Here is a 25,473-nt window from a genome sequence, read left to right on the forward strand (position 1 = left end):
CCCAGGTTGGATGGGACCTCCAAGATCATCGAGTCCAGACCAGCCCCAACACCTCAACCAAACCCAGTGCCACATCCAGGCTTTGTTAAACACACCCAGGGATGGCGACTCCACCACCTCCCTGGGCAGAACATTCCAGAACTTTATCACCCTTTCTGTAAAAAACTCTTTCCTGATATCCAGCCTGTATTTCCCTTGGTGCAGCTGGAGGCTGTGTGCTCTGGAGAAAGAGCCCAGCCCCAGCTGAGCACAGGCACCTTTCAGGAGCTGTGAGAGTGATGGGGGCAGCCCTGAGTCTCCTTTTCTCCAGGCTGAGCACCCCCAGCTCCCTCAGGGTTCCTCTCAGGGTTTGTTCCCAGCCCCTCTGGAAGTCTCAGTGTCCCAAGGTCCTGCCCAGGCTGAGGGCCCAGAGCTGGGCCACACACTCTGGTGTGCCCTACCCACTGAGCTCAGTGTGGCCCAGGAAACACAAATATTGCTCTTCACACGTGGAGAACCACTGAGGTGCCCCTCACCCATTCATCTCAGCCCTGTGAACAGCCCCCATCACCCAGGGGTGTCTGCAGGCTCAACCAGGCCGAGTCTCCTGAGTCTCCTTTTCTCCAGGCTGAGCACCCCCAGCTCCCTCAGGGTTCCTCTCAGGGTTTGTGTTCCAAACCCCTCTGGATGTGCTCAGTGTCCCAAGGTCCTCTTTGTGTCACTCAGCCAAAATTACTGCACCAAATCCTGGGTTTGGTGTCCCTGGAAGTCACACGAGCTCCCTCAGTAGATTCCTGTGTCCCTCAAGCTCCCTCAGCAGAATTTTTGTGTCCCTGGGCCAAAGTCACTGCACCAAATCCTGTGTTTGGGTCCTTGGGAGCTCCTCAAGCTCTTCCTGAGATTTTTTGTGTCCCTGGGCCAAACCAAATTTTGTGTTTGGCGTCCCCAGGAGTCACCCAAGGTTTCCCAGGAGATTCTTTTGTCGCTGAGCCAAACACTCTGCATCAAATCCTGGGCTTTGTGTCCCTGGAAGTCACTTGAGATCCCCCAGAAGATTCTCATGTCCCTGAGTCAAACTCACTGCACCAAATCCATAGTTTGGTGTCCCCAGGAGTCACCCAAGCTGTCCCAGGAGATTCTTTTGTCGCTGAGCCAAACACTCTGCATCAAATCCTGGGCTTTGTGTCTCTGGAAGTCACTTGAGCTCCCCCAGGAGATTCTTTTGTCCCTCAAGATCCCCCAGCATATTTTTCTGTGTCTCTGGGCCAAACTCACTGCACCAAATTCTGTGTTTGGTGTCCCCAGGAGTCACACAAGCTATCCTGGAAGATTTCTCTGTCCCTGGGCCAAACACTCTGCACCAAATCCTGAGTTTTTGTGTCTCTGGAAATCACTTGAGCCCTCCAGGAGATTCCTGTGTCCCTCAAGCTCTCCCAGGTCCCTGGGCCAAACACTCTCCACCAAATCCTGGGTTTGGTGTCCTTGGAAGTCACTTGAGATCCCCCAGAAGATTCTCATGTCCCTGAGTCAAACTCACTGCACCAAATCCATAGTTTGGTGTCCCCAGGAGTCACCCAAGCTGTCCCAGGAGATTCTTTTGTCCCTGCGCCAAACTCCCTGTACCAAATCCTGGGTTTGGTATCCTTGGGAGTCCCTCAAGCTCCCTCAGCAGAATTTTTGTGTCTCTGGACAAAACTCCCTGCACCAAATTCTGGGTTTTGTGTCCCTGGGAGTCACCCAAGCTTGAGTCTTTTGTCCCTGGGCCAGACTCACTGCCCCAAATCCTGGGTTTGGTGTCCCTGGAAGTTCCTCAAGCTCTCACAGAGATTTTTTGTGTCCCTGGGCCAAAGTCACTGCACCAAATCCTGGGGTTTGGGTCCTTAGAAGTCAGTCAAGCTCTCCCAGGCTATTCCTGTGTCCCTGGGCCAAAGTCACTGCACAAAATCCTGGGTTTGGTGTCCCTGGGAACTTCTCAAGCTCTCCCAGAGACTTTTTGAGTCCCTGGGCCAAACTCCCTGCACCATATCCTGTGTTTGGTGTCCCTGGAAGTCCCTCAAGCTCCCCAAGAAGATTCCTGAGTCCCTGGGCCAAAGTCACTGAACCAAATCCATGGTTTGGTGTCCCCAGGAGTCACCCAAGCTGTTCTAGGAGATTCTTTTGTCCCTGGGCCAAACTCACTGCATTAAATCTTGGGTTTGGTGTCCCTGGGAACTTCCAAGCTCTCCCAGAGACTTTTTGGGTCCCTGGGCCAAACTCCTTGCACTATATCCTGTGTTTGGTGTCCTTGGAATTCCTCGAGTTCCCCAAGAAGATTCCTGTGTCTCTGGGCCAAACTCACTGCATCAAATCCTGGGGTTTGTGTCCTTAGAAGTCAGTCAAGCTCTCCCAGCCTATTCCTGTGTCCCTGGGCCAAAGTCACTGCACTAAATCCATGGTTTGGTGTCCCCAGGAGCCACCCAAGCTGTTCTAGGAGATTCTTTTGTCCCTGGGCCAAACTCACTGCACCAAATCCTGGATTTTGTGTCCCTGGGAACTTCTCAAGCTCTCCCAGAGATTTTTGTGTCCCTGGGCAGAACTCACTGCACCAAATTCTGGGTTTTGTGTCCCTGGGAGTCACCCAAGCTCTCCCAGCCTATTCCTGTGTCTCTGGGCCAAAGTCACTGAACCAAATCCATGGTTTGGTGTCCCCAGGAGTCACCCAAGCTGTCCCAGGAGATTCTTTTGTCCCTGGGCCAAACTCCCTGTACCAAATCCTGGTTTGGTATCCTTGGGATTCCTCAAGCTCCCTCAGCAGAATTTTTGTGTCCCTGGGCAGAACTCACTGCACCAAATTCTGGGTTTTGTGTCCCTGGGAGTCACCCAAGCTCTCCCAGCTGATTCTTGTGTCCCTGGGCCAAAGTCACTGCACCAAATCCTGGGGTTTGTGTCCTTAGAAGTCAGTCAAGCTCTCCCAGCCTATTCCTGTGTCCCTGGGCCAAAGTCACTGCACCAAATCCTGGGTTTGGGTCCCTGGGAGCTTCTCAAGCTCTCCCAGAGATGTTTGTGTCCCTGGGCCAAACTCACTGCACCATATCCTGTGTTTGGCGTCCCTGGAAGTCCCTCAAGCTCCCCAAGCCGATTCCTGTGTCCCTGGGCCAAAGTCACTGCACCAAATCCATGGTTTGGTGTCCCCAGGAGCCACCCAAGCTGTTCTAGGAGATTCTTTTGTCCCTGGGCCAAACTCACTGCACCAAATCCTGGATTTTGCATCTCTCGGAGCCACCCAAGCTCTCCCAGCAGATTTTTCTGTGTCCTGCTCTGCAGGAGCAGCTCCAGTGCCGCTCCCAGGAGGGGCAGGGATGTTGATTATCCTGCTGCTGCTGCTGCTCTGGGGGCAGCGCCGGTGCCAGCAGTGCCTGGGGAGCGCAGAGTGATTTCCTCACCATTGCTCAGCAAGGCAGGACCCAGAGCAGCATCCCCAGCACCCCCTCAGTGCTGCAGATCCAGCCTGGAATTCCAGCTCCCAATCTGCCTCTGCACAGCTCCCAGAAACGCTGTGCAGGGAAAAGGAAAATGAAAATAAAAGGGGAAAATAAAGCCCTGATGTTGGAGAACGTGGCTCCTTTTTTTTTTCCCTCTTGTCCCTGGAATTGTGATTGGAAATAATTGGAAGTGTCACTGGAAGTAATCAGAAGTGACAGTCCCTGGGCTACGAGGCTTTTGCTTCAAGTCTAACGATCCCCCCGCAAAACAAAACCTAAATTTAAACAATGAAGTCATAAAGTGATTTGCCTTCAAGGTTGAAAACCCTGCAATATTTTTTTTTTTTTTAAAAAAAAGAAGTGCCTGGCTCTGGTTCAGTTCAATATTCTGGGCTGGCTGTGTTGGATGGAAGCACAAACACACACAAAGGCACCCTGTGATTTCTGGCCCTACCTGGGCAATAAAACTCCAAATCTCTTATTAAACATTGCTGTGAGCTTTGAAATTCTGTCACATCTGCAAGGAAAACCACAGCCTGAGTAATCTGTGACACTCACCAGCACCCATCTCAAATATTCCAAATACTGCAATTAGGAACTCCACCTAATTCCAATATTTTGCTGAAGCACAAAGGGAGCGGAATGGAGTAATTCTCTTTTTGTTTTACATTTCTGAAAAGGGCTCCTAACAGCCCATCCAGGCACTTAGGGAAGGAATCTGTTCAAAAGACCTCGCAGCCACAATACACTCCGTGCATTTTTGTGAAAATCTCATTTTCCTTTTTTCATCAGCAGCGTGAAGCAATTCAGAGCCCAGGATTTCCTTTCTGAGAGCACAGCAGCCCTTCACACCACCAGTGGAGCTCCTCAGTGTTAAAAATGGCTTAGAAACGTAAAATAGTGGTAAAATAGTTGATAATTGTTAAGAATACCCTGTTAGTTTGGTTATTTTTAAAGGAGTTAAAAGAGGAGTTATAAGAGATGCAGTACCAGGAGTGTGGTCCTGCTTTTAACATCAGCACAGTGGTACCAAAAAATCCATTAACAGGTGATAAATATCAGAAATTTTTTAGAAAATAAAGCCAAGTCCCTCCAGGTGGCAGGTGAAGGATTTCAGCTGTTTGTTAATGATCTGCACATCACTGCTGTGCCCACAACTGGGGATGGGTCAGGAGGAAAACGCCTTTAAATTAAAATGTGGATAAGTTAGATGTGTTCCAATTGCTCCAGCACCACCAGCAGCGTGCACCCACCTGTGTGTGAGCTTCCCCCTGTCTCAGATGTGCTTTAAATGTTCTCTGTGCAACGTGGGGTGAATAAAAAGGGAATAAAATCTCTCTCTCGGAGTGACCAAGCCGTGGTCATCCCTTGCCTCCAACCCTGCACGCTCCATTTCAGCGCAGCCTCCCGGCTGCCAGGCAGTGTCACCAACCCAGCCCCATCCTCAGTGACCTTTTCCCTCGGCTGCAGGCACAAACCTGAGCTCCAACCTTTCCACCCAGCCCTGGCTCTCTGTGGGAACCCAGAGCATCCCTCTGTGTGTCCTGAGCAGCCCAGACCCTGCCAGGGGCTCAGAGACCCTGAAACAGAGCCCAGAACACCTCTGGGTTTGATTATGAGCAAATTACCAACCTTAGATGAAGATCTGCAAGCCATGACAAATTAACTAGAATGATGGTGAATATATTATGGGGTGAAAAAGTAGATTTTGGAGTTTTTAGAATGGGGGCTCAGGGCCAAGATGGAAGAATTTGGGCATGTCCTGCGTTTCTCCTTCTTCTTCTTTGCTGTGATTTTGGCATTTTGGGATTGGGTTAGAGTAGAAGCTCCCTGTCTAACATGGGTGAAATCCTGGCTGTGGGAACCCAGAGCATCCCTCTGTCTGTCCTGAGCAGCCCAGACCCTGCCAGGGGCTCAGAGACCCTGGCACAGAGCCCAGAATGCCCCTGTGGGTTTGATTATGAGTAAATTACGAACCTTAGATGAAGATCTGCAAGCCATGACAAATTAACTAGAATGATAGTGAATTTATCACAAGGTGAAAAAGATTTTGGGGTTTTTAGAATGCGGGTTCAGGGCCAAGATGGAAGAATTTGGGCATGTCCTGCGTTTCTCCTTCTTCTTTGCTGTGATTTTGGCATTTTGGGATTGGGTTAGAGCAGAAGCTCATTGTCAAACACAGGTGAAATCCTGGGTGTGGGAACCCAGAGCATCCCTCTGTCTGTCCTGAGCATCCCAGACCCTGCCAGGGGCTCAGAGACCCTGAAACAGAGCCCAGAACACCTCTGGGTTTGATTATGAGCAAATTACGAACTTTAGATGAAGACCTGCAAGCCATGACAAATTAACTAGAATGATAGTGAATTTATCACAAGGTGAAAAAGATTTTGGAGTTTTTAGAATGCGGGTTCAGGGCCAAGATGGAAGAATTTGGGCATGTCCTGCATTTCTCCTTCTTCTTCTTTGCTGTGATTTTGGCATTTTGGGATTGGTTTAGAGCAGAAGCTCCCTGTCTAACACAGATGAAATCCTGGGTGTGGGAACCCAGAGCATCCCTCTGTCCAAGACCCTGCCAGAGGCTCAGAGACCCTGAAACAGAGCCCAAAATGCCCCTGTGGGTTTGATTATGAGCAAATTACCAACTTTAGATGAAGATCAGCAAGCCACAACAGTTTAGACAGAGTAATAATGAAGTTATCACGGGGTAAAAAAGTAGATTTTGGGGTTTTTAGAATGGAGGTTCAGGAAGGCAAGATGGAAGAATTTGGGCATGTCCAGCCTTTCTCCTTCTTTTTCTTGGCCTCCATCTTCTGCTGTGATGGTGGCACTTTGGGATTGGTCTAGAGTAGAAGCTCACTGTCTAACACAGGTGATAGGTATTGGGAAGGAATTGTAAATATTGTACATGAATTTTTACTATGAAGCCATAACACTGCCCTGGGTGCAGGCAGAGTGCCTGGAACTGTCCTGCTGGATGGACCTCAGCAGGGCAGGAGAAAGAATTTTATAGATAAGGAACAATAAACAACTTTTAGACAGAGAAATGAAGAGCTCTGACTCCTTCTTCAAGCACCAGGCTGGGAAAAGAGACTTTGGAACTCATCTCAGGGTCACTCTGACAAGCAAGAGATCCCAACAGTTTTCCTGCCACAAAAAAAAACCAAAAAACCCCAAACCTGGCAGCTCCAGAGAGGCTGTGATGGGTATTGATCATTGTGTCAGCAATCCTGACACGCTGGGGCTGGGAAGTTCTCTGTTAAATATTTGCCTTTTTTTTCAGCTGCAAAGCTGCTGAATCCCCTGCAAACCCGGTGTTTTTTGGTTCTGGAAACAAATCCCAGGCTGCAAAGCTGCTGAATCCCCTGCAAACTCTGTGTTTGCCTGGAGGAACAGCAGAGCTGCTCGTGCTCCTCAGGACAAACACCAGGATCTTTCCCAATGCCAATTGTGCAGGGGCATTTCTGGGCAGAAAATTGCGCTGCTCCCACCCAAAATCTCCTTTTGAAATGGGCTGGGGCAAACAGCCCTGACTCCTTCTTCAAGCACCTAGCTGGGAAAAGAGACTTTGGAACTCATCTCAGGGTCACTCTGACAAGCAAAAGATCCCAACAGTTTTCCTGCCACAAAAAAAAACCAAAAAACCCCAAACCTGGCAGCTCCAGAGAGGAGAGAGAGGCTGTGATGGGTATTGATCATTGTGTCAGCAATCCTGTTCTCTGTTAAATATTTGCCTTTTTTTTTCAGCTGCAAAGCTGCTGAATCCCCTGTGATTTTTGGTTCTGGAAACAAATCCCAGGCTGCAAAGCTGCTGAATCCCCTACAAACCCTGTGTTTGCCTGGAGGAACAGCAGAGCTGCTCGTGCTCCTCAGGACAAACACCAGGATCTTTCCCAATGCCAATTGTGCAGGGGCATTTCTGGGCAGAAAATTGCGCTGCTCCCACCCAAAATCTCCTTTTGAAATGGGCTGGGGCAAACAGCCCTGACTCCTTCTTCAAGCACCAGGCTGGGAAAAGAGACTTTGGAACCCTTCTCAGGGTCACTCTGACAAGCAAAAGATCCCAACAGTTTTTCTGCCACAAAAAAAAAACCAAAAAACCCCAAACCTGGCAGCTCCAGAGAGGCTGTGATGGGTATTGATCATTGTGTCAGCAATTCTGATACCCTGGGGCTGGGAAGTTCTCTGTTAAATATTTGCCTTTTTTTTTCAGCTGCAAAGCTGCTGAATCCCCTACAAACCCGGTGATTTTTGGTTCTGGAAACAAATCCCAGGCTGCAAAGCTGCTGAATCCCCTTCAAGCCTGTGTTTGCCTGGAGGAACAGCAGAGCTGCTCGTGCTCCTCAGGACAAACACCAGGATCTTTCCCAATGCCAATTGTGCAGGGGCATTTCTGGGCAGAAAATTGCGCTGCTCCCACCCAAAATCTCCTTTTGAAATGGGCCAGGGCCTCCCCAAAATGATTTCCTGGAGGAAGGCGAGGAGCAGATGAGGGCAGGATGGGTTTTGTGGCTTTCTGGCACATCAGTGCCTCAGAGCTGCTCCGTTCTCTTTACAACTTGGTGCAAACGTGAGCCAGAGCTCGGATAAACAATGGAAAGTGCCAAGGTGAGGTTTAGGAGAGCCTGGCCTGGTGCCCATCCTGCTTTTCCAGGGTGTTTCTGGCAAGGAGGAGCAGCTCCATTGCTGCTCAGAAACTCAAAAAAAAAAAACCAACAAAAACCAACCCAACCAAAAAAAACCCAAACCAAAAAACCCCACAAAAAACCCCCCAAAAAACCAAAAAAATCCCAATAAAAAAACCAACCCCAAAAAACCCAAAACAAAACAGAACAACCCAACCAAAAAACAACCCCCAAAAAAACCCCCAAAAAACCCAAAAAACCCCAAAATGAAACACCCCAACCAAAAAAGCAACGCCCCCAAAAAACCCACAAAACACCCCAAAAACCCCCAAAAAACAACAAAAAAAAAACCCAAAACAAAACAACCCACAAAAAAAAAAAAAAAAAAACAACAAAAATCCCCCCAAAAAACCAAAAAAAACTCAAAGAAACCCAACCAAAAAAACCCAACCAAACAAAAAAACCCCACAAAAAAAAACCCCAAAAAACCCAAAAAAACCAACCAAACAAAAAAACCCCCCAAAAAACCCAAAAAAAACCCAAAACAAAACAACCCAACCAAAAAAAACAACCCCAAAGAAACCCCACAAATAACTCCAAAAAAACCCAAAACACCCCAACCAAAAAAAACCAAAAAAACCCACAAAAAAACCCCAAAAAAACCCCCAAAAAACCCAAAACAAAACACGCCAACCAAAAAAAAAAACCAAAAAACTAACCCCAAAAAAACCCTACAACAACAACAAAACAATCAACAAAAACCAAACAAACAAAAAAAAGAAAAAAACCCACAAATAATGACAATAATAAAAAAAAAAAAAACAAAAAACCAACCCCAGAAAACAAAACAAAACCAAAAATCCCAAACACAAAAACAACCAAACCAGACCCATTCATCTTTTCAAAACCAAACCATTAATTCTGCATGGAGGAGACAAAGCCCTGGTGGGTACAAAAGCAAAATACTATTTATTTTCCATGGGAAATTCAGAAAAGTTGCCTTCCCTCTGCCTCTACTTCCCATAAAAATGAATTTTTCTCCACAAATCTGGCTGCTTTTGGTTAATCTTTTCTCCCTTTTCCTCCTCATGGTAAAATATCCTTTCTGGATTAAAAAACACCTCTCCAAAATCAAGTTTATTTGGTGTTAGATGTTAAAAATCCCAACTATTTCATACAAAACAAAGCAGCACTGGAGGAAAAACAGGCAATTTATCATCAAGTGTCTCGACAGCAAATATTTGATGCAAACCATCCCTGGCTTTGGAAGAACTGGAGTTAACCCTGATATTCTGAGAGAACAACTCACTTACATCTGGCTCATTTTAATTCCCTCTCCTTTATTCCCTTTCCTCAGGTATTCCCAGAGCTGTGCTCTCATAAAAACTTGGAATTAAACCCAAATTTCATTCCTCTAACAGTCTGAACATCTCACAGTTGGTGTTTTGTTGCCTGCTCTGAGAGAATTATGATCAATTCCACGAAGCTGCACTGGGCTTTAAACCCTTTTTTAAAAAGTTAAATACAGCACCAAATTCCCTGCATTCCTTCAGGAGCCAAAGGGGAGGTGAAATCAAGACACAAAATCACACACAGAACTCCTTTTCCCAGCTTTTTTTTCCCTTTTTTTTGTTTTTTTACACCAATTCTGAGCCAAGCTTTGTGCTTAAATGTTAGAAAAAAGTGAGGCAAAGCTCTTGTACCACCAACCTGCAACGCCATGGAACAGTTAAAGGCAAGAGAAAGGGCAAAGAAAACAAAAAATATATAATATATTTGCTATTTTCCAGTTGTCACTGAGAAATTCTGGAAATACCTGGGAAATCAGCAGAAATAGAGGCCCCTAAACTTTGGTTTTGAAAAGAATACAATCTCCTTTGCTTCCTGCTACTTCTGGGAAATCAGCAGGAATAAAAGTCCACAAGCTTTGTTTTAAACAACCTAAAAACTTTCTCCTTTGGTTTTTACTCCTGGGAAATCAGCAGGAATAGAGAACCACAAAGTTTGTTTTAAGCAACCTGAAAATTCTCCTTTGGTTTTTGGGAAATACAAATCCATAAGGTTTCTTTTAAGGAATCTGAAATCTGTCTCCTTTGGTTTTTGGGAAATAAAGGTTCATAAACTTTGTTTTAAGGAACCCGCAAATGCTCCTTTGGTTTTTTGGGAAATAAAGATTCATAGGCTTTGTTTTAAGGAACCTGAAAACTCTCCTTTGGTTTTTAGGAAATAAAAATCCACACAGTTTGTTTTAAGCCCCCTGAAATCTGTCTCCTTTGTTTTTTGGGAAATAAAGGTCCACAAACTTTGTTTTAAGCAACCTGAAAACACTCCTTTGGATTTTTATTATTTAAATTTTAAATTAACAGCAATTAAGGTCCACAAGCTTTGTTTTAAGGAACCTAAAAACTCTCCTTTTGTTTTTCACCACTTCTGGAAAACCAGCAGGAATAAAGATCCATAAGCTTTGTTTTAAGGAACCTGAAACCTCTCTCTTTGGGTTTTTTGGGAAATAAAAATCCATAAAGTTTGTTTTAAGGAACCTGCAAGCTCTCCGTTGATTTTTTGGGAAATAAAGGTTCATAGGCTTTGTTTTAAGCACCCTGGATTCTGTCTCCTTTGGTTTCCACCACTCCTAGGCAGCAGCACCCAGGAAATTTCGAATTCTCACTGAGAGAGGGGCACTTCTTGAAAAACCAACTGACCCAGGGGTTTTGCTTTGCTGTGTACAGGAAAGGAGGTTTTGGGGGGCAGGAACAGGAAGGTTTGGGGGGCAGGAACAGAGGGGTTTGGGGGCAGGAACAGAGGGTTTGGGGGCAGGAACGGGAGTTTGGGGGCAGGAACAGGAGGGTTTGGGGGCAGGAACAGGAGGTTTGGGGGGACAGGATTGGGGAAGAGGTTTGGGGGACAGGAACAGAGGGTTTGGGGGCAGGAACAGGAGGGTTTGGGGGGCAGGAACAGGAGGGTTTGGGGGGCAGGAACGGGAGGGTTTGGGGGGCAGGAACAGGAGGGTTTGGGGGGCTAGGAAACAGGAGGGAAGTTGGGGGGCAGGATCAGGAGGGTTTGGGGGGCAGGAACAGGAAGGTTTGGGGGGCAGGAACAGAGGGGGTTGGGGGGCAGGAACAGGAGGTTTGGGGGGCAGGAACAGGGGTTGGGGGGCAGGAACAGGAAGGTTTGGGGGGCAGGAACAGGGGGGTTTGGGGGGCAGAATCAGGAAAGGTTTGGGGGCAGGAACAGGAGGGTTTGGGGGCAGGAACAGGAAGGTTTGGGGGCAGGAACAGAGGGTTGGGGGGCAGGAATGGGAAGGTTTGGGGGCAGGAACAGGGGGTTTGGGGAGCAGGAACAGGAGGGTTTGGGGCAGGAACAGGAAGGTTTGGGGGAAGGAACAGAGGTTTGGGGGGCAGGAACGGAAGGTTTGGGGGCAGGAAAGGAAGGTTTGGGGGCAGGAACAGGAGGGTTTGGGGGGCAGGAACAGGAGGGTTTGGGGAGCAGGATCAGGAGGGTTTGGGGAGCAGGATCAGGAAGGTTTGGGGGCAGGAACAGGAAGGTTTGGGGGGCAGGAACAGGAGGGTTTGGGGGGCAGGAACAGGAGGGTTTGGGGGGCAGGAACAGGAAGGTTTGGGGGCAGGAACAGAGGTTTGGGGGGCAGGAAGGAGGTTTGGGGGCAGGAACGGGAAGGTTTGGGGGCAGGAACAGAAGGGTTGGGGGCAGGACAGGAGGGTTTGGGGCAGGAACAGAGGTTTGGGGGCAGGAACAGAGGGTTGGGGGGAAGGAACAGGAAGGTTTGGGGGCAGAACAGGAAGGGTTTGGGGGGCAGATCAGGAGGTTTGGGGGCAGGAACAGGAGGTTTGGGGGCAGAAGGAAGGTTTGGGGGCAGGAACAGAGGGTTTGAGGAGCAGGAACAGGAAGGTTTGAGGAGCAGGAACAGGAGGTTTGGGGGGCAGAACGGAAGGTTTGGGGGGCAGGAACAGGAAGGTTTGGGGGGCAGGAACAGAGGGGTTTGGGGGGCAGGAATGGGAAGGTTTGGGGAGCAGGAACAGGAGGGTTTGGGGGGCAGGAACGGAGGGTTTGGGGGGCAGGAAAGGAGGGTTTGGGGGCAGAACAGGAAGGTTTGGGGGGCAGGAATAGGAGGGTTTGGGGGCAGGAACAGGAAGGTTTGGGGGCAGGAACAGGAGGTTTGGGGGGCAGATCAGGAGGGTTTGCGGCGGCAGGAACAGCAGGGTTTGAGGGCAGGAAACAGAGGGGTTTGGGGACAGGATCAGGAGGGTTTGGGACAGGATTCAGGCCCGACCACAGGTGGTGTTTGTGGGGGCAGGATCCAAGGCAGGGTTTGTGTGCGAGCCACCAGCAGGATGGGGTTTGGGGGCAGGTTTGCAGGGGCAGACCACAGGTGGTTATGCTCTCCGGGGAACAGGATGTTTCGGGCAGGGCTTTGTAGCAATCCAAGTCAGACCACAGGTTTGCGTGCTTAGAGCAGGATCAGGAGGGTTTGGGGAGGAGGATTCCAAGGCCAGCACCCCACAAGTTGGCTGTGCCCTCACAGTTTGGGGAGCAGGATGCCAAGGCCAGGGCACACTGTGCTCTCAGAGCAGGAACAGGAGGGTTTGGGGAGCGGGAACGGGAGGGTTTGGGAGGAAGGATGTCAAGGGCAGGGCACACTGTGCTCTCCCCGCAGGAACAGGAGGGTTTGGGGAGCAGGATGCCAGGGGCTGGGAAGGAGGGTGCCATGGCCAGGGGTTGCTGTTGGCTGTGGTCTCCCAGCAGGAACAGGGGGGTTTGGGGAGCAGGAAAAAGAGGGTTTTGGGGACCAGGATGCCAAGGTCAGGGTTTGCTGTGCTCTCACGGTTTGGGCAGCAGGATGTCCAGGCCAGGGATTGGGGAGGAGGATGCCAAGGTCAGGGCATCCCACGTTTGCTGTGCTCTCAGTGCAGAACGGAGGGTTTGGGGGCAGGAACAGGAGGTTTAGGGGCAGGAACAGAAGTTTGGGGCAGGAACGGGAAGGTTTGGGGGCAGGAACAGAGGGTTTGGGGGCAGGAACGAAGGTTTGGGGGCAGGAACAGAGGGTTTGGGGGCAGGAACGGGAAGGTTTGGGGGCAGGAACGGAAGGTTTGGGGGCAGGAACAGAGGGGTTGGGGGCAGGAACGGAAGGTTGGGGGCAGGAACAGAGGGTTTGGGGCAGGAACGGGAAGGTTTGGGGGGCAGGAACAGAGGGGTTTGGGGCAGATCAGGAGGTTTGAGGAGCAGAACAGGAAGTTTGGGGAGGAGGATTCCAAGGCCAGCACCCCACAGGTTGGCTGTGCCCTCACAGTTTGGGGAGGAGGATGCCAAGGTCAGGGGTTGCTGTTTGCTGAGCTCTCCCAGCAGGAACAGGGGGGTTTGGGGAGCAGGAAAAAGGTTTGGGGGACAGGATGCCAAGGAAAGGGTTGGCTGTGCTCTCACGGTTTGGGCAGCAGGATGTCCAGGCCAGGGACTGGGGAGGAGGATGCCAAGGTCAGGGCATCCCACAGATTGGCTGTGCACTCTCAGTTTGGGGATCAGGATGCCAAGGGCAGGGCACTCTGTGCTCTCAGAGCAGGAACAGGAGAGTTTGGGAAGGAGGATTCCAAGACCAGCACCCCACATGTTTGCTGTGCTCTCACAGCAGGGACAGGAGGGTTTGGGGAGCAGGAATGGGAAGATTTGGGAGGAAGGATGCCAAGGGCAGGGCACACTGTGCTCTCCCAGCAGGAACAGGGGAGTTTATGGAGCAGGGACAGGGTGGTTTGGGGGAGCAGGATGCCCAGGCCAGGGGTTGGGGAGCAGGATGCCAAGGCCAGGGCACTCTGTGCTCTCCCAGCAGGAACAGGGGGGTTTGGGGAGCAGGATGCCAAGGGCACGGGTTGCTGTTTGCTGTGCTCTCACTGCAGGAATGGGAGGCTTTGGGGAGGAGGAACAGGGCGGTTTGGGAAGGATTCCAAGGCCAGGACACCTCACATGTTTGCTGTGCTCTCACAGCAGGAACAAACGGGTTTGGGGAGCAGGAACGGGAAGGTTTGGGGAGCAGGAACGGGAAGGTTTGGGGAACAGGAACGGGAAGGTTTGGGGAACAGGAACGGGAAGGTTTGGGGGGCAAGAACGGGAAGGTTTGGGGGGCAGGAACGGGAAGGTTTGGGAACAGGAGGTATGGGGAGCAGAATGCCAAGGCCAGGGTTGGCTGTTATTTCACAGCAGGATCAGGAGGGTTTGGGGAGCAGGAACAGGAAGGTTTGGGGAACAGGAAGGGGAAGGTTTGGGGAACAGGAAGGGGAAGGTTTGGGGAGCAGGAACGGGAAGGTTTGGGGAGCAGGAACGGGAAGGTTTGGGGAACAGGAACGGGAAGGTTTGGGGGCAAGAATGGGAAGGTTGGGAACAGGAAGGGAAGGTTTGGGGAGCAGGAGCAGGAAGTTGGGGGGCAGGAACGGGAGGGTTTGGGGAGCAGGAACGGGAAGGTTTGGGGAGCAGGAACGGGAAGGTTTGGGGAGCAGGAACAGGAAGGTTTGGGGAGCAGGAACGGGAAGGTTTGGGGGCAGGAATGGGAAGGTTTGGGGAACAGGAACGGGAAGGTTTGGGGAGCAGGAACGGGAAGGTTTGGGGAGCAGGAACGGGAAGGTTTGGGGGGCAAGAATGGGAAGGTTTGGGGAACAGGAAGCGGAAGGTTTGGGGACAGGAACGGGCAGGTTTGGGAACAGGAAGGTATGGGAGCAGGAAGGGGAAGGTTTGGGGAGCAGGAACGGGAAGGTTTGGGGAACAGGAATGGGAAGGTTTGGGGAACAGGAAGGTATGGGGAGCAGGATGCCAAGGCCAGGGTTGGCTGTTCTCTCCCAGCAGGATTAGGAGGGTTTGGGGAGCAGGATGCCAAGGCCATGAGTTGCTGTTTGCTCTGCTCTCCCAGCAGGAACTGGAGCCGTTCCCAGCAGAGCACAGCCCCGGGCAGCCCCAGCTCTGCATCAGCTCGCATTTCCCAGCTACCAGCCGTGGATACCTGGGCAAATGCCGGCTGTCAGAGGCAATTCCTCACGCCAGCAGGCCCTGCCAGGAGCTGCTCCAGAACCTTTTTGGCTGAGCAGTGAGACAGGAGGAGCTGGGGCTCAGCACGGCGGGGTCAGAGCCCTGGGATGGCGCTGAAAGAGATCCCTGAGCTCAGAGTGTGCAGGGCAGGGCTGAGCGGCTCTGCAGGGACCCTCACCCTCAGCAGCACCCCAGAGTGACCCCCAGCTCCCACAGGGCTCCCACAGAGTCACTGGTGTCAGGAAAATTCACCCACAAACACCAGAGGTTGGTGTCCAAACAGGAGACAGAGCAGTCCTGGAACTTTATTCCAATCAAGGCAGAGGCCATGGGGCATCCCCTGGGGTCTCTCCGATTTTTGGAGGATGCAGCCTCCTTTTAATCCCAATTTCCAGCCACATTTCCCTTCTCTCTTTCCCCATTTCTGAGGCACTTGAGAGGTTCAGACTCCCCAGAACACCTGATACCAGAGATTCCCCTCTAATGTACAACCCTCCCTTTTAATTTTTAATTCTTATGGAATTTAGGGCTTTCCCCATTGTTTCTTTCATCTCTCAATGTCTAATTTCATTTATCAGCAAACCTAAAGTTTATTTGTAAAAGCAAATCTCTTTTTCCATTCATCACTCAGTGGAATCCTTCCCATTGTTTCTTTTATCTCCCACAGCTTGTTTGGAAAGACAAATCCACTGTTCCTGTCACTGGTGAGGTGTGGAAGGGTCAGTGCCCACAGCAGGATGGCAGAGGTGGGTGAGGGGCAGGGGCTGGCACAGCTCCTGCAGGGCAGAGCACTCACAGCCAAGGAAAAGGCAGGAAAAGCACATGGAACCTGTGACAGAACACATGGAACCAGTAAAGCACAAGAGACCAGCGACAGAGCACAGGGAACCAATGACAGAGCCAGGCATACAAATAATCACCCCTCCAAGCCGTTCTGATCACAAGAAAATCATCTTTTTCCTTCATTGTTTCCTTCATTGTCAATCATTAAAAACATTCATGTGTCACAGACGTGTTTTGTGGAAAATCCTTTCTTTAGGATTTTTCCTCCTGAGAAGCTGGGAGGCCTCAGGAACAAAATGTAAACAATGGTTATCTGCTGCTGTGGAATGCAACAGGTGCATCTGGGATTGGTCTCATGTGGTTGTTTCTAATTAATGGCCAATCACAGTCAGCTGGCTCAGACAGAGAGTCCGAGCCACAAACCTTTGTTATCATTCTTTCTTTTTCTATTCTTAGCCAGCCTTCTGATGAAATCCTTTCTTCTATTCTTTTAGCATAGTTTTAATAATATATATCATAAAATAATAAATCAAACCTTCTGAAACATGGAGTCAGATCCTCGTCTCTTCCCTCAACCTGAGATCCCTGTGAACACGCTCACACTCATGATTGACTTGGAGTGGGGGAAAGGCAGAGATTTCCCACCCCATAAAATTTAAACCACTTCAGGAACACATTTCAATGAAAGAACCGGCTACTTCTTTATTGGGTGAAAAATGCAACATCCTATCACGAACTTTTTCCACTCTGAAGTGAAGAACCACTTGAAAATTCTGCTTTTCGAGGGTGCAGTGGCACAAAGGGAGTTTGTGGCACCTGATTCTCACTGCCCAGCCGGTCACAATCACACAGAACCCACAGGCCCACCTTCCCCTCCTCACACTCCCTGGCAAAGTGAGCTCTTGTCCACACTCAGCCAAGCCTTTCATCTTGTCCTGTTTTAATAAAGTCTCCTTCAAGCAGCTTGGCCCCTGTTTCCTGTCTCCTCACGCAGCTGCTCGTGTGCCCCAGAGAGGTAAACAGTGGAAAAGGCAAGACTTGTGTACATTAGCCACGTTTTTGGGATGTTTAATGATGAAAACACAAACCTTCCTCTCCAGGCTTCTCTAAAACCTGGGTTTTTCCACATTAGTCTTCACTTTATCAGAAAAAAACCCAAAAAACCCAAAAACCCAAAGAGCAAGACATCCCTGGCAGTTTTGTAGATTTTTACTGCAGAAAATCCAGGCTTTGGGCAGAATCAGACTCCCCGGCCTCCCTGTGTTCAAGAGGATCCAGGAACAGGGAACCACAACATTTCCTTCCTTTTCCCTGGACTTGCTCCTAATATTGGTGAACGAAGCTGGACAAGGAGCAGAAGGAGCAGGTAAAGGGCAGGTAAAGCTCAGGTGAAGTTCAGTGCCCACTGCAGGGCCAGGAAACAAAAATTCCAGGTTTTGCTCTGAGTTTTGAGGACAATTCTCCCCTGAGCAGTGCCTGGAGAGGAGAGGCTGAGAAAGCTGGCTGCAGGTGAGGGCAAAGTGTATTTTGTTGGTCATTCCTGTGTTCCTATCACTGTGAAAACATTGAAAATTTAAATTCTCCATCCCAGCAAGGCTTTCTGCCTTCCCCAGCAAACAGCTGCCCTGTAAACCAAGAAAATTGATAAAGCCACTGGTGTTTTATAGATAAAAGCAGCAAAGGTGAGTTGCTGTTATATCACAGACAAACCCACCTTTTCTGCAGCAGCAGTTTGTTCTTTTCTCTCCAAACCTTCCACAAATGGGAACATTCAGCAGCTGAATGGGATCACAGATTGAAATCCCCATTGTCTCCACCAGCGAGGTGAGCAACCCACAATTCTGTATCCCAAATTTCCACAGAGCCACTTCCTGAAGGGCTGAGCACTCTCCCAAGCACTGCCCACCACAGAGAGGCACAAACGGGCAGATGTGCCGGGCACAAAGTGCTGCCTGCAGTGCCCACATCCATCAGCACAGAGAAAACAGAGAAAACCTTAAATTCCCACAGAGAAAACCTCGGAGCCCTACAGAGAAAACCTTGGAGCCCTACAAGGAAAAACCTCAGAGACCCACAAGGAAAAACCTTAAAGCCCTACAAGGAAAAACCTTAAAGACCTACAGGGAAAAACCCCAGAGCCCCACAGAGAAAACCTTAAAGCCCTACAGAGAAAATCTTGGAACCCCACAGAGGAAAAACCTCAGAGCCCCACAGAGAAAACCTTGGAGCCCTACAAGGAAAAACCTCAGAGACCCACAGGGAAAAACCTTAAAGCCCTACAAGGAAAAACCTCTGGGAAAAAAATCTCAGAGCCCCACAGAGAAAACCTTAAAGACCTACAGGGAAAAACCCCAGAGCCCCACAGTGGAAAACCCCAGAGCCCTACAGAGAAAACCTTAAAGCCCTACAAGGAAAAACCTCAGGGGAAAAAAATCTCAGAGTCCCACAGAGAAAACCTTGGAGCCCCACAGAGAAAACCTTAAAGCCCTACAGAGAAAATCTTGGAACCCCACAGAGGAAAAACCTCAGAGCCCCACAGAGAAAACCTTGGAGCCCTACAAGGAAAAACCTCAGAGACCCACAGAGGAAAAACCTTAAAGACCTACAGGGAAAAACCCCAGAGCCCCACAGTGGAAAACCCCAGAGCCCTACAGAGAAAACCTTAAAGCCCTACAAGGAAAAACCTCTGGGAAAAAAATCTCAGAGTCCCACAGAGAAAACCTTGGAGCCCCACAGAGAAAACCTTAAAGCCCTACAGAGAAAATCTTGGAACCCCACAGAGGAAAAACCCCAGAGCCCCACAGAGGAAAAACCCCAGAGCCCCACAGAGGACAAACCTCAGAGCCCCACAGAGAAAACCTTAAAGCCCTACAAGGAAAAACCTCAGGGAAAAAAATCTCAGAGCCCCACAGAGGAAAACCCCAGAACCCTACAGGGAAAAAGCTCAGATCCCCACAAAGAAAACCTTAAAGCCCTACAAGGAAAAACCTCAGAGCCCCACAGAGGAAAAACCCCAGAGCCCCACAGAGGACAAACCTCAGAGCCCCACAGAGGAAACCTTGGAGCCCTACAAACCCCAGAGCCCCACAGAGAAAAACCTTCCCAATCCCCAGGTCCAAAGCCACTTCCCCATTTATCAGCAGCTGCACAAATGTTGAATTTGACCACCAAACCTCCCTCCCCAGTCCACATCCCACACCTGGGAGCCCTAAACTGGGTTTTCCCCGCCACAATCCTTTAGAGCCGTTCAAAAATGCCATTTCTGCCCTCAGCCCCTCCCAGGGAGGCAGAGCCAGCCCCGCTGTCACACCTGTGCCAGGTGCCAGCGCCCACGGCTCCTGGAAGGGGCTGGCACTGCCCAGGCATTGCCCAGGCAGGGCTGGCACTGTCAGCAGCGCGGGGTGAGCAGGAGGGAGGCACAGGAGCCCTCAGGGCTGCCAACTCTCTTCCCTCCAGCTTCCCTTCACTCTCCTTTTCCTCCTTCCTCTTTTTCCACTCTCTCCTCCTCACCAAATCAGCCTCTCTCGCTTTTCTCTCCCCCTTTTTCTCTCCCTCCTTCCCCCTTCCCTCATCCCTTTCTCCCCCTGCTGCACTCCAGCACATCTGTTTCTAATCTCAGCCGCCCCTTGCAGACAATAACTCCTTTTTCTTTTCAACATCTGAACGCTCAGCGCCCAGCAATTCCACACAGTTACACAAATTTGACACTCTGCCTGAAACAAAGACATTTTATTCAACCTTGTTTTGCCCAAGAGCTGCAAGCCTTTCTCTCCTTTATCCCTGAAAAGCGCTGCTCTCTTCAAACAACAAACACAAATGAGTCTCTTTGAGCAGCACTTTTTAAAATTAATCTGGATTAATCAGAGATCTCTGGCTGTCAACCTGCTCATAAAGTGACCAGAAAAGGATAAGAACTCCAACACCACTGAAAATTACAGTTTTGCACAAAAGTTTCCTCCTTACAAACCCCTTTTCTCCAACTCGCCAGCGACGAATTTCAGACACACACGGAGCAGACCGGTGGAAGTTTGATTAAATAAAAAGCGAACAACACCAAAAAAAAAGCCAGCCTACCTAAGAAGAGGATTGGAAATGCAGACATTCCGTCTCGCAGCACGAGGGACTTGTCCTCCCTTTTTCTTCCTCTCTCCCAAGGACGGCAGGCAGACCTGCGGAGCGTTCACAGGAACGCCTCTGGAATGCACCGAGTGTAATTGCATCCATGTGCCAGAAAAATCACCAACTTCACTCTTTCTTCCCTCCTGCTATCCACCCCCTGCTCCATCTTCCATCCAGATCCTGATGGATTTATTTTTATTTGTTTTTTGGTTTTTTTTTTGAGGGCTGCAAATTCAAGGCCCTGGGAGTTTCTGGGGGAGAAGCAGCACGGAGAGTTCTTCACATCCACGGCAGCACAGAACAATTTTGCCTGTGTGGAGAGGAGAGAAGCAGGGGGGAAACACTGAGCTCAATGTTCACCACATGGCTGCCTCCCACTGGAGCCCCTCCCTGCCATCAGCTGGGATTAATAGTGAGGACCAGTCATGTGGGTGAGGTAGATTTCCAGCAAGAACACGGATATTTAACAGAGAAAACAAGAGGGTTTCTCCAGTGGCAAAACAGTTAAGTTTGGAGGCAGCAAAAAAAAAAAAAAAAAAAAAAAAAGGGGGAAAAAATCCAGCATGGAAAAAAAAAATCAGATTCGACACTCAGGGGTTGGAGGGAGACTCTTGGAAAAAGCTCCTCAGGAGGACAAACACACTCCCATGGATTCATTAGCTTTGGGCTCTTTTCTGCACTGGAAATTGGAGATTTCAGGCTTGCTGAACCCTCTCTCTGCCTGCTGCGTGGCTTTCTTTTTGTGTTTTTAGGAGGGAAAGAAATCCCCTAAAAACTGATTTAATTTCACGTCGTAGCCGCGCTTCACCGATGAGGGCAAAGCTCAATCAAGCAGAAATTGGTGGCTACGGGGTGTGAGCTTGAACTCCCTCCCAAAGGGCGCTTTAAGGCACACAGAGACACCTTTAGAGCCCAGCTTCAGCTTCACCCTCGTGCAGGGGAGCAAATTTTCAAAATTACCTCAGGTACCCCATAGAGAAACAGCCAGCCCGCACAGCAGAAGGGAAATAAAGCGGATTCACCCACCTCGGTGCCTTGGAGGGCAGAGCAGAAATTCCTCCCCTCAGCACAGTTATGGAAGTGTTTGTAAAGCCTGGAGGAAGGCAGCAAAGCATGGGCAAGGCTGCCAGCCTGTGGTTTGGGACATCACACTCTGCTTTTCCCAGCTTTCTCTCCTTTCCCTGTGTTACTCCACCCACACACCATTTCCCTGTACTTTCCCAAAAAAAATAAAATCAGGGATAAAATGCTGATTTTACAAGCAAACCCTGTGCAAAGCCAGGAGCTGGGCTCAGGGATTCTTTTGGTCACCTTCAGTTCAGGATATTGTATTTTTTATGAAATACAGAAATATTTATGAAGCCCTCAGTGAGGGCCACAACTCTTGGAAGCTCTGAAGGAATTTGGTGTTGATGGCAGAGCTCTGCAGGTATTTATGGCAAGACAACAAAGATCAAAACCTACATCTTTGAATCCTGGAACCAAAATCTGAAAAGATCCAGAGAGAATAAAAGGAACAAAAATCATCTTTTTGCACCCAGTTTCATCCAAGTTCTGTTTGCCCCTCCCAGCCTCAGATGGACACAGGAGCAGCATTTTGGCTCCTCCTCCCCAGAACAGATTTTCTCTCTGTATCACAACATTTTAAACAGCATTTTTATCTAATCTAGACTGATTATCCAAATCCAATCTAGATTAGGTGGATGTCACAGTTCCCACATAACCCAATCCCAAGGTTCCTCCAGAACTTTCCCCCACACGCTTGACCAAACCTGATTTCCTTAACGAATGCACCTAAACCCCCCTTGATTCTCAGAGCAGGACACGAATCAATGGAGAAAAATTCGTTTTTTCTGCAGGCCAGGCAGCACTGAGCCTGTCTCTGTGCATTAGGGGTGTGACAGAAGATGTCCCTGGCTCTGCTGTGAATTCCCTGATGGATTTAATGGGATCAATTCCTCCCCGGGGAGAGGCAGAGGAGTGCTGGCACCTCCCCCAAACAAAACTTCATTTTTAAATAAGGCTTAAAATTTTTAAACTTTATTTTAAAAAAGTTTTTTTTTGCCCCCCTGACAATTTATTCCTTTCAGTTTGCTCTTCCTCCTCCAAGGAAACACCTCCTTGAGCCTGAGCTGTCCCCCAGTGCTGCAGAGCTAATAATTCTCTTCTCAGTGGTGTTTTAATGTCCCCATCACCCAAAACTTATCAAAAACCTGCATTTTTTCCCCAAAACTCCCTCTATTTCTGCTGACTCCCCACCGGTGCTGATTCCTTTTGGTCCCTTGTCCAAGATTCCCTCCTATTTCCCCATATTTCAAGATTTCCTTCTATTTCCTTCTATGTTCCCTCACTCAGTTTAAATGATCTGAGCAGCCTCTTGATAAAATCACTAAAAGAACAAAATTCATTCATCACTTTGAATCCCTTGAGCAAAAACCCATTTCTGTTCCATTTTTGGGGCTGCAACTCAAATAAAACACCAAGAACACACAGGGAAAAAATCACCAATGACACAAACAAAAAAAAAAAAAAAAACAAAAAAAAATGCTAGGGGAGAAATAAAACCCTTCACACAGATTTCTTTTCACAACCAGCCACTGGAGGAAAGGCTGATTTGTGTTTTGTGGCAGCCAGAGCCTGATTTGTAAAGCAGTGGCTGTTGAAGGAGCTCTCCTCTCTCATCCAGGCTTCAATAATTGATTATAAAAGCACAATTAGTCATTTGGTATCAGCAGGAAAATATCCCTTCAGTGAGGTTCAGCACTCACTGTTTCTTTCCCTATTCCTTCCATTTCCTTCCATATTCCTTTTATTTCATTCCATATTCCTTCTATTTCCTTCTATATTCCTTCTATTTCCTTCCATTTCCTTCCATATTCCTTTTATTTCCTTCCATATTCCTTCTATTTCCTTCTATAGTCCTTCTATTTTTTTTATTCCTTCTATTTTTTCCATATTCCTTCTATTTCCTTCTCCATTCCTTCTATTTCCTTCCAGTTTCCTTCTATTTCCTTCCATTTTCCTTCTATTTCCTTCCATATTCCTTCTATTTATTTTAAGATTCCCTAAAATACCTGAGATTTTTGAGTGCCTAATCTCAGATTCTTGATATTTAAGGAAGGTGCCTTCAAATGGAAAGCCTCAAATTGCCACATTTACATTTTCAGAAAAAATCCCTTCACCCAGGATTTTTCTCCTGGGAAGCTGAGAAGCCTCAGAGAAAAAGGAAAACAATTTTTATCTCATTTGCTTCTCCTGTGTTGTGTTCATGTGAATGTGTTTGGAGATTGGTTTATTGGTTTCTAGTGTGAATTGTTTTGACTCTTTGGTCAATCAGTGACAAGTTGAGTCAGGATTCTGGAAAGAGTCACGAGTTTTCATTATTATCCTTTTAACATTCTATAAGTCTCCTTTCTGTATCCTCTAGTATAGATTAGTATATCTTTAATATAATATAGTCTGTAAGTATTCTTTCTGTATTCTTCAATGTAGTATAGCATTCTTTAATATAATATAGTATCACAAAATAATAAATTAGCCTTCTGAAAACATGGAGTCAGATTCATCATTCCTTCCTTCGTCTGGGGGCAATGTAAACACAATATCAAATCTGTTAAAAATGACTTTATCAATTACAAAATCCTCATTTTCAGCCTGGTTTTAATGAGTTTAGGTGTCCATATGCTTGAGAAGCTGCTGGAGCTCCTGCCCCAGCCCCGCGTGCAGAGGAGCTGCTGCACACTCAGGCATAGCCGGGATGTGTTTGGACATTCTTTACCCAACAGGAGATTGTTTCATTGGTTTCATGTCAATTGTTTTCACTCTTTGGCCAATCACAGCCAAGCTGCATCAGGACTCTGGAAAGATTCACAAGTTTTCATGATTATCTTCTTAACATTCTGTAAGTATTCTTTCTGTATTCTTTAGTATAGTTTAGTATTCTTAATATAACATAATAAAATAATAAATTAGCCTTCTGAGAACATGGAGTCAGATTCATCATTCCTTCCTTTGTCTGGGGGCAATGTAAATACAATATCAAATCTGTTAAAAATTACTTCATTCATTACAAAATCCTGATTTTCAGCCTGGTTTAATGAGTTTGGGTGTCCATATGCTTGAGAAGCTGCTGGAGCTCCTGCAGGGCCTGGCCACAGCAGTGGTGCACACTCAGGCATAGCCGGGATGTGTTTGGACATTCTTTATCCACAGGTGATTGTTCCATTGGTTTCATGTCAATTGTTTTCACTCTTTGGCCAATTACAGCCAAGCTGTGTCAGGACTCTTTCCAGGGTCTCAGGTTTTCATTATTATCTTTTCAGCCTTCTGTCTGTATCCTTTCTGTATCCTTTAGTATAGTTTAGTATTCTTAATATAATATAATATAATAAAATAATAAATTAGCCTTCTGAGAACATGGAGTCAGATTCATCATTCCTTCCTTCGTCTGGGGGCAATGTAAACACAATATCAAATCTGTTAAAAATGACTTTATCAATTACAAAATCCTCATTTTCAGCCTGGTTTTAATGAGTTTAGGTGTCCATATGCTTGAGAAGCTGCTGGAGCTCCTGCCCCAGCCCCGCGTGCAGAGGAGCTGCTGCACACTCAGGCATAGCCGGGATGTGTTTGGACATTCTTTATCCAACAGGAGATTGTTTCATTGGTTTCATGTGAATTGTTTTCACTCTTTGGCCAATCACAGCCAAGCTGCATCAGGACTCTGGAAAGATTCACAAGTTTTCATTATTATCTTCTTAACATTCTGTAAGTATTCTTTCTGTATTCTTTAGTATAGTTTAGTATTCTTAATATAACATCATAAAATAATAAATTAGCCTTCTGAGAACATGGAGTCAGATTCATCATTCCTTCCTCTGTCTGGGGGCAATGTAAATACAATATCAAATATGTCAAAAAAATACTTTATTCATTACAAAATCCTGATTTTCAGCCTGGTTTAATGAGTTTGGGTGTCCATATGCTTGAGAAGCTGCTGGAGCTCCTGCAGGGCCTGGCCACAGCAGTGGTGCACACTCCTGCATAGCTGGGATGTGTTTGGAGATTGTTTATCCACAGGTGATTGTTCCATTGGTTTCATGTCAATTGTTTTCACTCTTTGGCCAATTACAGCCCAGCTGTGTCAGGACCCTTTCCAGAGTCTCGGGTTTTCATTATTATCTTTTCAGCCTTCTGTCTGTATCCTTTCTGTATCCTTTAGTATAGTTTAGTATTCTTAATATAATATAATATAATATAATATAATATAATATAATATAATAATAAATTAGCCTTCTGAGAACATGGAGTCAGATTCATCATTCCTTCCTTCGTCTGGGGGTAATGCAAATAAAACTCCAAATGCAAATAAAACTCCAAATCCATTAAAAAATGACTTTATCCATTACAAAATCCTGATTTTCACTTTTCCTTGGGAAGCTGCTGGAGCTCCTGCCCCAGCCCCACGTGCGGAGGAGCTGCTGCAC

The 25,473-nt window shown here is 48.0% G+C and overlaps 1 protein-coding gene across 1 annotated transcript in view; it reads right to left on the reverse strand.

Moving 5' to 3' along the window:
• The window catches only part of CLMP (CXADR like membrane protein), an 86,559-nt gene extending 65,465 nt beyond the window's left edge, over positions 1-21,094 (reverse strand). The window contains 3 exon segments of the mRNA XM_064732112.1: positions 19,943-19,986; positions 19,988-20,297; positions 21,014-21,094. Coding sequence (XP_064588182.1) covers positions 19,943-19,986; positions 19,988-20,088 — 145 coding nt within the window. The 5' untranslated portion in view covers positions 20,089-20,297; positions 21,014-21,094.
• Between the last annotated feature and the right edge of the window lie 4,379 nt (positions 21,095-25,473).

Source organism: Zonotrichia leucophrys, chromosome 24 (assembly GCF_028769735.1).
Source record: "Zonotrichia leucophrys gambelii isolate GWCS_2022_RI chromosome 24, RI_Zleu_2.0, whole genome shotgun sequence".
Taxonomy (NCBI): Eukaryota; Metazoa; Chordata; class Aves; order Passeriformes; family Passerellidae; genus Zonotrichia; species Zonotrichia leucophrys.